This window comes from Vulpes lagopus, chromosome 3, assembly GCF_018345385.1.
Source record: "Vulpes lagopus strain Blue_001 chromosome 3, ASM1834538v1, whole genome shotgun sequence".
NCBI lineage: Eukaryota > Metazoa > Chordata > Mammalia > Carnivora > Canidae > Vulpes > Vulpes lagopus.
In genome coordinates this window covers 52,370,019-52,384,586 of record NC_054826.1, presented here as the reverse complement: position 1 = coordinate 52,384,586, position 14,568 = coordinate 52,370,019, and the positions used below count along the sequence as shown (strand labels likewise).

At 43.8% G+C, this 14,568-nt stretch overlaps 1 protein-coding gene across 1 annotated transcript in view; it reads left to right on the top strand.

The window, feature by feature from the left end:
• The first annotated feature begins 2,962 nt into the window (after positions 1 to 2,962).
• Positions 2,963 to 14,568, top strand: part of LMAN2 (lectin, mannose binding 2) — a 20,272-nt gene continuing 8,666 nt past the window's right edge. Inside the window, exons 1-2 of the mRNA XM_041749767.1 lie at positions 2,963 to 3,280; positions 3,449 to 3,567. Of these exons, the coding sequence (XP_041605701.1) occupies positions 3,085 to 3,280; positions 3,449 to 3,567 (315 nt within the window). The 5' untranslated portion in view covers positions 2,963 to 3,084. The remainder of the gene's footprint in view (positions 3,281 to 3,448; positions 3,568 to 14,568) is intronic.

The following is a 14,568-nucleotide window of genomic DNA, read 5'->3' as shown; positions in this document are numbered from 1 at the left end:
TTTGTATTAGGGCACAAGGCAAGCGACCCTTCAACCAAGAACATTAGCTTTGTACTATTATGTGAATGAGGAATAATCTTTGAGCTCTTATATACATTCGAGTCTATCTGTGATAGCAGCTAGTGTCACCCTACTTAATACACTTCTTCACCTGGCCCTGCCTCGTCTTTTCCCACTTTTCTCCAGGCCACCCAGATGGAGGGATTCGGTCATATTTGGTATATATATTGGGGGTTGCTTTTGGGCCTGGAGCATTGCCAGCAGTGGTCTTAATAAGGTGCATAACAATGGCAATGGGCCTGTGAGGGGCTTATAGGGTATATTATGACAGTGGAGACCCTGTCTGTCTGCTGTGCCATGATGGGTCTGGGTCTAGGCTTCATAGAGGGCTTTACCGTTTACAGGGTCTTCTCCCAACATGACTTCATTTGGTCCTTACAACCTCTTTGTGAGCGGTGCTCATTATTTCCATTTTACAGATCAGAGAACTGAGACTCAGAGAGAGTGAATTGCCCAAGGATACATGTCAAGTTAGTTACTGCTAGGTTGTAAATATGTGTGCTTAGGTGCCAGGAGCTGTGCCTGGGCTGCCAGCAGCCCAGGTGCCAACAGTTTATGTCTCTCCCTTAAAAGGGCCCTGTGACAGACTCTGACCTCCAATAAGGTCATCTTCTCCTCTCCTCACCTTTCCACCATGGATGCCAATTTCAGCTCTGACCATGTCTTTACCCCGGCCAGCCCTGGGACTTCCCATTTTCTCTTAGTCCTTATCAGGTTTTCTCCTCTCCAAGAGAGCGGTAGGGTACCTCCAGCCCTCAAAACACTGCTCTCGACTGCTCTCTCCCAGGCTTCCCACAGGGAGATATCAATTACTGATATCTAGTTGTTCTGTGGGAGATCTGATGCCCCTTCCCTCTGGAGACTTCCCTGGCTTAGGTCTTGCTATCTCTCATCTGGTCATAATGACCTTCTATTCAGTCTCCCCCCCTTGGGAGGGTAACCCCCCCCTCCAATCTCTTCTCACCATAGCCAAAGAAATCCATGCTGGTCACTCCCATGCTTAAAACCATCCCATTGCTTTCTGGAAAAAGGCCATGTTCCTTAGCTGGAAATTGAAGGCCCTTTAAGTTCTGGCCTCAGCTACACTCTCCCTCCCCTCAGCCATTCCGAACTGCTTTCATCCCATATGCTCTCAGGCATCCCTCTGGGTCCTTACATCTCCTGTACCCTCTGCTGAGAATGCCTTTCCCCTTGCTGGGAAACTCCTACTCATTCTTCATGACCCAATTCTAGGTTCTGGAACAAATATTCATATTTTTACTAATTACTTATTAATCACCTCCTTTGTGCCAAGTGAGGTTCTTAGATGCTGGGGTTTCAGAGGTGACCCTAACTGACAAATATCCCAGCCTTCCTCCAGGTCTAGTGGAATGTACATATTCTTGTTTGTATAGATATAAATCTCTGGAAGGGAATACTCTTTGAGAGGGAGTGGCAGGGGACTTTTGTTGTATATGTCTGTATTACATATAAGACTATGACTTTAATAAGCTACTTAAAGACAGGTGATCCAGAAAAGATGTCTCAGCACTTATTCTTGAATATGTTCACTCATTCAAAAGGGCAGTTTCTTGAAATAAAGGAGCAATAAATGACACTCCCTCTCCACTGTAACAGGGGTTATTTACTCAAATAGCTAAAGGGCCTAAGCAGGTGCTATAATTTGGCCAGCAGGGAGGCTAGGTCAGCAGAGGAAGGCTTTTGTGGGGCCTAGTGGGGTTGGACCTCCAGGATTTTCCCGAAAACCTAGAAATTTGGATTTCTAAGTCTGTCGGTTTGAAAATACCAAGGGGCGCCTGGGTGGCTCAGTCGGATAAGCGGCTGCCTTCCGCTGGAGTCACGATCCTGGGATGGAGCTCCAAATCTGGCTCCCTCTCCCTCTGCCCCGCGCTCCGCATGTGTGAGCGTGCACTCTGGCTCTCTCTTAAGTAAATAAAATCTTTTTTGGGGGGCAGCCCGGGTGGCTCAGCGGTTTAGCGCCGCCTTCAGCCCACAGAGAGGCAGAGACACAGGCAGAGGGAGAAGCAGGCTCCATGCAGGGAGCCCGATGTGGGACTCGATGCAGGGTCTCCAGGATCACGCCCTGGGCTGAAGGCGGCGCTAAACCGCTGCGCCACCCTGGCTGCCCAAGTAAATAAAATCTTTAAAACATTAAAAAATATATAAATATTGATATTTAAATCGTTGTATTGAAATAGCACGAGCAGGTAAAACAGAACTCTATACGGCTGTGGGCCAGCAGATTTTGGTCTCTGGTCCTCTGGTCCACAGGCCGCTTTCCTGGACCATTCGTGGCTGTTGCAGGTGCAGTGGGCAGGCACTCAAACAGTTTGAATGCGGATGGGTCCCAACTGGTGTCCCGGGACAGGACCCGGGTCTGCTCCTCCTGCTTAAACCCGACTGATTCGGGAGTAGTGAAAGCCTTCAACTGGGAATTCTACATCTCCAAAGGCATGAAGCCAGGAGAGAGGTAGGGCCAGTGAGGCTTCGGACAGGCCAGCCAGGCCACTCAGTGAATACGAGGGTCGCGGGAGTTAGAATTCAGGCCTCCGCCTTCCATTCTGCATTCTTTCCCCCAAGACTGGGAAACGTTACTCCAAGGAGGTCGTTACAGTCTTCGTCTACCCAGCCCGCGCGAAAAGCCCCCCCTCAAAACTACAAGTTCCAGCATGCCTCACTTCGCAGACGACCTCCGGGCTGCCCCTAGTCAAACCATCCCTCTGTTTCTCATTGGCTCACAAGCCTAACGTGCTGTTCCATGATTGGTTGCGTCTCTTGTCGCTCGTAAGAACTCCTTGCCGAGGCTGGCCGGTGGGTTCCTCGGAGCTGCCAAGGAAATGGAACAGTACTTGACCAGGTCGGGGGGCTGCTCAGTAAATAAAGCCACCTTCCCTTCGGCTGCGAAGCTTTGCTTTTTTAACTTTCCGGTGACACTAGGGTTGAAGGGTTTCCGGCCGGAGGACATTAGATGGGGCGCCCGGAAGGCGGAAGTCCTCGGGCGGAAGTGGCCGAGAGGAACGGAGAATGGCGGCGGAAGGCTGGATTTGGCGCTGGGGCTGGGGCCGGCGGTGCCTGGGGAGGCCTGGGCTTCCCGGCCCCGGCCCTGGCCCCACTACACCTCTCTTTCTTCTCCTGTTGCTGGGGCCGGTTGTTGCTGATATAACTGACGGTAACAGTGAACACCTCAAGCGGGAGCATTCGCTTATCAAGCCCTACCAAGGTGAGGCCTGGGGTGGGAATGAGTGCAGCGAGGGCGAGGCTGGACAGGGTTGGGCGAAGGGATTTCCTTTCCCCTGAGCGAAGCACCTCAGTGGGTTTCCTGCCTCTGGCAAGGCCAGTCCCGGCGTGGCCTCTCACCGCGCCTGTCTACGCCCGTCTCTGCCTGCAGGGGTCGGTTCCAGCTCCATGCCCCTCTGGGATTTTCAAGGCAGCACTATACTCACGAGCCAGTACGTGCGTTTGACCCCGGATGAGCGCAGCAAAGAGGGCTCTATCTGGAACCACCAGGTGAGTGGCTCCCAGGACGCTAGGTGTACCCTGAGTAGCCGCTACTCCCAGTCTTCACAGCACCCACAGACCTGAGCTCGGTTTGAAGGCTTGCGCCCTCCACCCCTCCCCCTAAGGTTTTCATCTTGGGAACACTCACCAGTAACTTGAAGCGACTATTGAAGTTACTGTGTGTCAGGAGCTGCTCCTGACCCTTCACACCTTTCTCATTTAGTTTCTTCGAAAGCCATGTGAAGTAAGCGATGTTCTCTCCGCTTTACGAACGAAGCTGAGGCTCAGTTGAAAGTGCCTTACTCAAAGTCACATAGCTGATAAACAGTGGAGCTCTCAGGCTGTGTGCATTGAACTCTCAATAATGGGGTAGATGGAACAGATGGAATCTTTATTGGATATTTTGTGTGTGTTAAGCACTGATCATAAAATGCCCTATTGCGTTTAATTTTCAAAAGGCTGTTTGAACTAGATCGCTGTCATGGCTTTATGCAGAGCTAACACAGACAGTGAATGGTATAAACGGTATTTAAATTTTGATCTGTCTGATATCTAAGGCCAGCAGTTTGCTTTCTTCACGTGCCCCCCTCCATCCCCCTGGACAGTGGAGGAGTCCCTTAGAAATACTTGCAGACTTAGTCCACTTCCCCAGTGCTTCACTGAGGGTCTTGTCATCAGTGGTATAGAGGAGCTGGACTTGTTGGCAGTTTTATTTCTGTGACCTTTACTCCAGAGGTTAGGGAGCCTCAGGCGTCACTAGCATGTCATACATGACCAGTGGCCAAGATCAGTTGCTACATAGACTCCACACTGAGGAAGTCTAGGTCTGGAAAGGAGTGAAAGAGGACTAATTTTGGGCTGGGTCACAGCATGGGGCAGAAACTGCTCCTACTCTAGCCTGCCTGATAACATTCCTTTCTGTGGGCTTAAGCTGTTGGCCACTGTCCTAGTTTTCTCCATCACCCTGGTCCATTCTGGATGGCTTCCCCATTTAGTTCTGGGAGCCCACACTGTCCTTATGTTGCCTCAGCTGCCTGTCTCTTCTGCTCCTTCTCTCCTTTCTGCTAGGGACATCTGGGTTACTTTCTTCAGCTTTCACTCTCATCCTCAGAGCTTGGGGTCACCTGTAAAGGGACAAATAAGCATCAAGTCTACACAGTCTGGCTTCTGGCATCTCTGTTAATAACGGTGGTTTTGTTCCAGCCTCTCTGGCTGCCTTCTTGCCTCAGGACCTTTGCATTTGTTGTTCCCTCTGACTGGGACACTGCCTCCTGGCTCTTCATGCTTGCTTAGTTCTTTCTCTGGTGTGTCTCTGCTTGAGAGCCACCCACTCAGTATTTCATTAACAACTTTATCTCCAAGTCACATCCTGTCACATTATTCTGCCTTAGGCCTTTCAGATAAATTTTTAAAATTATAATGTTACATTTTTTATGGAAGTGAGTTTGGTATGGCATTGATTTTATTACTTTTTAAATAAGGTACATATAGTGCTGGAACTTTTAGAAATTGGTTCAGCTACAAGTTAATTATGGTTGTAGGTAGCTGTTGGTCAGCATTGTCAGTGGCATGGTGATGCTGAAAGAATCCTGAAATTTTCAGTCTGGGATATAATTATCTTCCTTCTCCCATGTCTCCATTCACTTCTAGAGACTTTCCTTTTTTTTTTTTTTTTAATTTTTATTTATTTATGATAGTCACACACAGAGAGAGAGAGAGAGGCAGAGACACAGGCAGAGGGAGAAGCAGGCTCCATGCACCGGGAGCCCGATGTGGGATTCGATCCCGGGTCTCCAGGATCGCACCCTGGGCCAAAGGCAGGCGCCAAACCGCTGCGCCACCCAGGGATCCCTCTAGAGACTTTCCTATTTGGCCCTGCAGATATTCTTGAAAGGGTTGGAGTGTTTCCTGTAATTTTGTTGTTGTTGTTGTTTGTTTGTTTGTTTTGTTTTTTGGTTTTTGGTTTTTTTTGGAGAATTTATTTACTTTAGAGAGAGGGAGAGAGAGAGAGAGAGAGAGAGAGTGCACAAGAGAGCACCAGCAAGGGGAGAGGGAGAAGCAGATTCCTGCTGATCAGGGAGCCAGACATGGGGCTCCATTCCAGGATCCTGGAATCACGACCTGTGTGGAAGGTAGATGCTTAACTATCTGAGCCTTCCAGGCACCTCTGTTTCCTGTAATTCCTGAAAGAAATTTCTTGGAACTCAGAATTTTCTGCCTAGTGTTTCCCCAAGAACCATCTCTTTATTGGACTTAAGAGGTGCTTTCTGTACTTTTCTTTGTCCCCCATCACTCTGGGACGGGCACTGATTTAGCAAGCATTCCTAAGCACCTGCTGTTGACTGAGCAAAGAAAACGTAGCTTCTGCTGTTTGGGGGTTGAGCAGTCCAGACCAAGGAGTGGCCCCAAGGTGACTGGAACTCCCAAGAGTCTGATGGCTGGAGCACAGGACAGTTGGAAGCCCAAGGGGCTAATTGGGCCCCATCTTGAGGAGCCTTGTATGGAAGCTGCAGAATGGCATTTAAGCTTCTTTGGCTGATGTACTATCTGAAAGTATATACCCTCTTGCCCTTTTTAAAAGTTGATATCCAAAATTGCTTTTCTTAAGTTTAAGTGTTTGCAAAGGATGTAGTTTCCAGTGTATTTTAAATATTGCCATTCTGGGGGTCCCTGGATGGCTCAGCGGTTAAGCATCTGCCTTTGGCCCAGGACGTGGTCCTGGAGTCCCGGGATCAAGTCCCACATCAGCTCCCTGCATGGAGCCTGCTTCTCTCTCTGCCTGTGTCTCTGCCTCTCTCTCTGTGTGTGTCTCTCATGAATAAATAAAATCTTTATTTTTTTATGAGTAAATTAAATCTTTTTAAAAAATTGCCATTTTATTTTTTTTTAAGATTTTATTATGTATGTATGTATTGAGAGAGAGCATGTGCCCCCCTCCCCCGCCCCGTGGAGGGAGGGGCAAAGGGGGAGGGAGAGAGAGGATCTTCAGCAAATTCCAAGCTGAGCAGCAGACTCCAAGCTGAGCAGGGAGTACGACCTTGGACCTTGAGATCATGACCAGAGCTGAGTTGAAATCAAGAATTGGACACTTAACTGACTGAGCCCCCAAATATTGCCATTTTTAAATGAAACTATTCAGTACTCTTCAGTGTATTCGGTGGAATCTAAATATTTCAATTTGATATCCACTGTATGTTTTAAACACTATGAATCAACCCAAATTATATATCAGTTTATTTTTTATTGAATTAGAATTTTCATTTCAAAAAAAAAAAAGAATTTTCATTTCATCCCACACAGAATTTTGTCCTATGCAACATATATAATGCTTGAAAGTCTCTTCTTGATTAGCTTGTCTTATATCTCTGCAATTAAAATAAATGTAATACTTTAAACCTTTTAACTTTGTTGGGATCTTGAAACTAAGTTTTACCAGTTTTAGGGGGGAATATTATAGTTATTAATATACAACTGGTCAAAATGCATTACACAATTTTTTGATAATTATTTTATTTTTTAATATTTTATTTATTTATGAGAGTCACAGAGACTGAGTCAGAGACATAGGCAAAGGAAGAAACAAGCTCCTTGCGGGGAGCCCAACGCTGGACTCAGTCCTAGGACTCTGGGATCACAACCTGAATCAAAGACAGACACTCAACCACTAGGCCACTCAGGCATCCTGATAATTATTTTAAAAGTAAAAATTTATTGATAAACATCCCAATTAAAAAACAAACAAACAAACAAACATCCCAATAAGCTGTTGTCCAGGGGGACATCCCTATCTGGATGGCTATTATTATCAGAATGAGACAGGCCTCAGAACCACTTCTGCTTTTTGTTTTTATAGATGTAATGCTGACAGTGTGTGTTCACTTAGATAGTAGATGGAGATGTAGGGAGTTTTGTTATAGCAGGGTTACTCAATATTTTAAATTTCTTAAGGTTTAAAAACGCAAAATCACGTAGTGATCTTTCATCAAAATGTTTCATGATGACTGTTGGATTAGCTTTGCCTTCCAGCTGTTTTGAGCAAAGACCTGGAAGCCACTAACTGTAAAATGCTTTATGATTGCCAGGTGGTTCTGATTTAGTTCGCCCCAGGACGGGCCAGAGCATTTAAGATTATTGAGCTTCCCAAAGGGCTTGGCTTTGCAGTAAGGATGGAAAACCATGGCCATGTCATGTTCTGCCTCCAAAAGCAACTTCTAAATCACTTCCAGCTGGTACCTCAACTGCACCTGCTTAAATTCTTTGAGAGGTTTTATATTGTCTCTTTCTCTCTTGCTGTTTCCCTCCACTGATCTGCAGTCTTCAATCTGCTATATGCAGAGACTTTTAAAGCCTGGGTAGTCCTGTAGGAATCCGTTTCCAGGTTTCAACTTAAGTGTACTCTTTCCTGAAACTCCTTTCCCTATAAACATATGAGGGGCAGGAGGGTAGGTAGGTGTTCCTTTCTCATCTCCGTGTTCACAGATGCCCTTATGCTTGGAGGCACACCTTGTACCAGCTTGGGGGTCTTATCTCAGTGTGTTCTCCCCAGGTGCAGAAAACTCCTGGGCATCAAGACCATTTGAAATCTGGTTTCTGGGCTGATTTTTGTAGAGGTGAGATTATTTAAGTTTTTTCAAAGATATAAGGGCTTTTCTAGTTATTAAAAAGTTATTAATATCTAGTTTGATTTTATCATGGTCAAAAAATATAATCTGTTCTTTCTATCCTTGGAAGTCTTTTGAGTCTTGCAAATGGTCAGATTTTTGGAAAATTTTCTTTGTATGTCTGCAAAGAATGTGGATTCTCAGCAGGTTGAGGTATTGTGCTGTTTAGGTCCTTGGTCAGATTTGCTGACTATGTTCAAATATCTATATTCTTCCTAACATTTTCACTTGTTTTTATCAATTACTGAGAGAGGTATGTTAAAATTGGTTTCTGGATTTGTTTTTATTTTTGTAATCCTGTCAGTTTCTGCTTTATAGATTTTGAGGCCAAAATTTTCCTGGCAAATGAAATCTTTTGTTCATTAAGAAATGGTCATTAGAGGGATCCCTGGGTGGCGCAGCGGTTTGGCGCCTGCCTTTGGCCCAGGGCGCGATCCTGGAGACCCGGGATCGAATCCCGCGTCGGGCTCCCGGTGCATGGGGCCTGCTTCTCCCTCTGCCTGTGTCTCTGCCTTGTCTATGCCTCTCTCTCTCTCTGTATGACTATCATAAATCAATTAAAAAAAAAAAAAAAAGCCGTAAAAAAAAAAAAAAAGAAATGATCATTAGAAAGTCCCCTTTTAAACTTTCTTATTGGTGTAGCTGCACAAGCCTGCTTGCTTATTTATTTAATTTATTTATTACAAGCTTGCTTTTGGTTAGCATTTGCATGTTGTATTTTTTTCTGCCCTTTTCCTTTTTTTCCACTTCTTTATGTTTTAAGAGTTGTATTTTGTAAACATATAGTTAGGCTTTCAGGGGATTATTGGTTTATTTTTATTGTGGTAAAACACAAAATTTGTCATTTTAATCTTTTTGCCCTACTTCTAAGTCATTTAATTTATGAAAACTTTCTCTTCAGTAGGATACTCATTAGCATTTAAATGGTGTTTAAAAATGTAATGGCTATCTACAAAAATTATTTGATTATTTATGTATCTGCACATGCAAAAAAATCCCACATTTTTTATTATAAATGTACATAAACATAAAATTTACCATCTTAACCATTTTAAGTGTATATAGTTGAGTGGCGGTAAGTACATTCACCTTGGAAAACCATTACCAACGTCTGTCTTCAGAATTTTCCTATCTTCCTAAACAAATTTGGTACTCTTTAAACAGTGACTCTATTCCTTGGTCCCCACAACCCCTGGTAAGCAATATTCTACTTCCTGTCTCAATTTGACTTTTTTAGGGACCTCATTTAATGAAATCATAGAATAATTGTATGTTTGGCTTATTTCAATGAGCATAGCTCAAGGTCCATGTTGTAGCATGTGTCAGTATTTCATTCCTTTTTATGGCTGAATAATTGTTCCCGTATGTGTTCACTACATTTTGTTAGTACATTTACTTGTTAGATGGTTGGGTTGTTTCTACCTTTTGGCTGTTGTGAGTAATGTTGCTATGAACATGGGTGTACATGAGTGAGTCCTTGCTTTCAGTTATTTTGAGTATATACCTAGAAAGTGGAAATGCTGGGTCATATGGTATTCGATGTTTAATTTTTTTTTTAAGATTTTATTCATTTGAGAGAGGGAGAGAAAGAACGTATCAGGGGACGGGGGCAGAAGGAGAAGCAGGCTTGCAGATGAGCAGGGAGCTCCCAGATGAGCATCCCCTTAGAGTGCTTGATCCCAGGACCCCAGGATCATGACCCAAGCCAAAGGCAGATGCTTAACTGACTGAGCCACCAGGCAGCCCATGTTTAACTTTTTGAGAGCCACTAAACAGTTCTCCGTAGCAACTATACCATTTTACATTCCCACCAGCAATGCATGATGGTTCCAATTTCTCCACATTCTTGCCAAAACTTAAAAATTTTTTTTTTAATTTTATTTTTTTTAAGTTTATTCATTTCTTTAAGTAATTTCAGCACCTGGTGTGAGGCTTGAACTCATGACCTGGAGGTCAAGAGTCACAGGCTCTACCCACTGAGCCAGCCACATCCTTGCTAACACTTGTTATATTCCTTTTTTTTTTCCTCTAATAATAGACATCTATACTAATGGGTGTGAGGGAGTATCTTGTGGTTTTGTTATGCATTTCTCTAATGACATTGAGCATTTTTTTTTTTTTATTTAGACATTGAGCATTTTTCATGTGATTATTGGCCATTTATCTTCTTCCTTGGAAAAATGGTGAAGTCCTTTGCTCATTTTGAAATTTTCTTTTTATATTGCAATTGTATATTCTGGAGACACTACTTCTTTATCAGACACATGATATGGAAATATCTTCTCCCATTTTGTGGTTTGTCCTTTTGTTCTCTCCATGTTTTTGATGTGCAGGAATTTTTTATTTTGATGAAATTCACTTTATTTTTTTGTTGTTGTCTGTGCTCTGGAGTCCTATCCAAGAAACTTGCTGCATTCAGTGTTGTAAAGAATTTCCCGGGATCCCTGGGTGGCGCAGCGGTTTGGCGCCTGTCTTTGGCCCAGGGCGCGATCCTGGAGACCCGGGATCGAATCCCACATCGGGCTCCCGGTGCATGGAGCCTGCTTCTCCCTCTGCCTGTGTCTCTGCCTCTCTCTCTCTCTCTCTCTCTCTCTGTGACTATCATAAATAAAAAATAAATAAATAAAAAAAAAAAAAAGAATTTCCCTGTGTTTTATTCTTTTTAATTATTTTTTTTATTTGTTATTTTTATTTATTTATTAAAAGACTTTATTTATTTATTCACGAGAGACACACAGAGATCGGCAGAGACACAGGCAGAGGGAGAAGCAGGCCCCAGGCAGGGAGCCCAATGCGAGACTCGATCCCGGGACTCCAGGATCATGCCCTGGGCCGAAGGCAGATGCCAAACCGCTGAGCCACCCAGGGATCCCCTCTTTTTAATTTTTAAAAAAAATATTTTATTTATTTATTCATGAGAGAGAGAGAGGGGGCGGTGCAGAGCCACAGGCAGAGGGAGAAGCAGTCTCCATGCAGGGAACCAGAGAGAGAGAGAGAAACAGGCAGAGGGAGGAACAGTCTCCATGCAGGGAGCCAGAGAGAGAGAGAAAAACAGGCAGAGGGAGGAGCAGTCTCCATGCAGGGAGCCTGCTGTGGGACTTGATCCCGGGATCCCAGGATCACGCCCTGGGCTGAAGGCAGGTGCTCAACCACTGAGCCACCCAGTTGTCCCTTTATTTACTTTTTTTTTTTTAAGGTCTTATTTATTTATTCATGAGAGACACAGAGAGAAAGAGTCAGAGACACAGGCAGAGCGAGAAGCAGGCTCCACGCAGGAAGCCGGACGTGGGACTCGATCCTGGGTCTCCAGGATCAGGCCCTGGGCTGAAGGCGGCACTAAACTGCTGAGCCACCCGGGCTGCCCTTTATTTACTTTTTAAATTAAATTTATTTTGAGATAATTATAAATTCATCTATAGTTGTAAAAAATAATACAGAGAGATCTTATGTAGGCTTATTAATATATAGTCTTCCACGTTTAGTATAATTATGATGTGGGTTTTTTTGTTTTTTTGTTTTTTTAAAGATTTTATGTATTTATTCATTAGAGACACAGAGACATAGCAGAAGGAGAAGCAGGCTCCATGCAGGGAGCCCAATGTGGGACTTGATCCTGGGACTCCAAGATCAAGACCTGGGCCAAGGCAGGCGCTAAACCACTGAGCCACCCAGGCATCCCTGTTTGTTTTTTGTTTTAAGATTTATTTATTTATCAGAGAGAGTGGGAGAGAAAAGGAGAGGAACAGAGAGAGGAGAGAGTCTTAAAGCAGACTCCTCACTGAGCGCAGAGTCCGACACAGGGCTCAACCTCACCACACTGAGGCCACAACCCAAGTTGAAACCAAGAGTTGGACTCCTAACTGACTGAGCCCACCAGGGTGACCCGGATTATACCTTCTTTTTTTATTTTCTTTTTGTATTGCTTATTCTCTGTTCATTTTTCTCTGTGGTCTTCTTTTGGATTGGTTAATTTTTATCCTATTTTTAGTCTTCTGCTGGCTTGAAAGTTCTTTGCTTCCCGATTTTTAGTGGTTACTCTGGAGTTTAAGACACACAGCCATATTTTACCAAAGTCCAATGATAATGTGTACCTTCTTCTTGGACAATGCAAGGATCTTGGACTACTTTAATTACCCCATTGTTGTCACTTACTTTATTCTTTTCTCTTTTTTTAAAGAGTTTATTTATTCATGAGAGACACAGAGAGAGACAGAGATGTAGGCAGAGGGAGAAGCAGGCTCCTTGCTGAGCAGGGAACCCGACGCCGGGCTTGACCTTAGGATCATGACCTGAGCTGAGGACAGAAGTCAGCTTAACCAACTGAGCCAGGCACCCTGCAGTCAAATATTTATTTAGATTTTTTACTCCCACATTTACTGTATTGGTTGCTCTATGTTCCTTCCTGAATCTCTGACTTTACACCTGGATCTGGATAATTTGCCTTCTCTCTGATGAATGAAACTTTTAATGTTTTTGTTTATCTAAAAATGTTTTAATTCTACCTTCACTTTTTTTTTTTTTTAGATTATTTATTTATTTGACAGAAAGGGAGAGAGCGCAAGGGGGTGAGCAGGCAGAGGGAAAAACAGGCTCCCTGCTAAGCAGGAAGCCTGATATGGAGCTGATTCCAGGACCCTGGGATTATGACCTTAGCTAAAGGCAGACGCTTGACCAACTGAGCCACCTAAGTGCCCCTTACCTTCATTCCTGAAGGGTACATTTGTTAATTATAGACTCCTATATTGGTTGCTATTTTCTTTTAATAAGAAAATTCTTATTTTTTTAAATGTTTCATTCTGTTTTTTTTGTTTTTTTTTTTTTAAGATTTTATTCGTTCATGAGAGACAGAGGCAGAGACACAGGCAGAGGGAGAAGCAGGCTCCCCTCGAGCCCGATGTGAGACTCGATCCTTGAACCCCAGGATCAAGCCCTGGGCCGAAAGCAGAACTTAAACCTCTGAACCATCCAGGCATCCCTGTTTCATTCTGTTATTTTCTTGCTCCCAGTATTTCTGTTGAGAAGTCCCTTACCAGGTTAATTGTTTCTTTGGAGATAATCTTATGGGTTTTTTTTTCCCCTCTTGTTGCTCTTAAGGTTTTATTTTTTTCCTCCTTCCTTCCTCCCTTTTTAAAGTGCCTAGGTATGGTTTTCTTTTTATCTACTTTGGTTTATAAGATTTAAGATTCTTTGAATAATGTCTTTGAATCAGTTTTAGGTAAGTATGGGGACATCTCTTTAAATATTCCTTTGGTCTCTCACTTCTCATTCTGAAACTCTATATGTATCTTACAGTTTCTCACTCTCTGTTGCTGACAGTTTTGTATCTACCATTTATTCTCACTTCCTTCCTCGGTATTTTTTTCTGTCTGATTGGCCTTGAAGTCACTGGGTCTCTCTTCATCTGTTTTTAATCTGTCTATTACATTATTCACTTCAGTTATTGTATTTTTTTTACATTACATTATTTTCTTATAGTGTGATTATTTAAAATTTCAGGTATTTTCCAAAGTTTTCAGTCTTATATCTCCTTGAATATAGAAAACCAGTTACTTGAAAGTCCAGTGTCTGGAGTTCCCATCAGCCTGCCGCCCCCACCCCCCTTGATTTTTGTTGATAAACTTGTCTTTTGTGTGCCAGATACTGTATTTGTAAGACTGCTTGTCGAAGAATTTCAGGCTTGGGTGAGTCACTTAATATCTTTGATATCTTCAAGTGTCAAGGCTTAACGGATCTACCTTGATCCATTAAAAAGCTGCAATAACCAGATTGTCCTACGAAGATGGGAGGATCTACAGTCCCATTGGTTGTTTGAGAGCATGTGTTTCTTTCCATCCCTGTCTACACTGCTGTTGATGATCTCTTTAATAGTTGCCAATCTGATAAATCAACAACATCTTGTTTTAGTTTATTTTTCTAATCAGCCTTTGTTTAAACACTTGCTCCCATACCCATCTACAGACTTACAAGTGGATTCTTGTTAAGAGTATGTGTCAACACCTTAGTTTTCATGAGCAGCTTCCTTGGCCAGGCTTTCCCCTTATTGTGGACAGTGCTCAGCTCTGCCCCTGGTGCTCCTGAATACTGAGGAGTACCTGACTTTTCTCTCATCACAGTAGCACAGGGACCCCAGAGCATGACCCTTGCAGCCCCCCAGCCCTGGCACTGTCACCACACTGAAGCTGGACCGGGTCTGTGAGAGGTGGGAGTGTGCTGGCCAAGAGCTTTGGGGTCTAGAGTAATCCAGACCTGGGCTTGAGTCCCTCAGTTTGGAAGGTTGGTTAGAAAGGAGGACAGTGGGGGTAGGAGACCAGAAAAGAGTTGTTGCACTCTGTGTTGAAGGCCTGAAGGT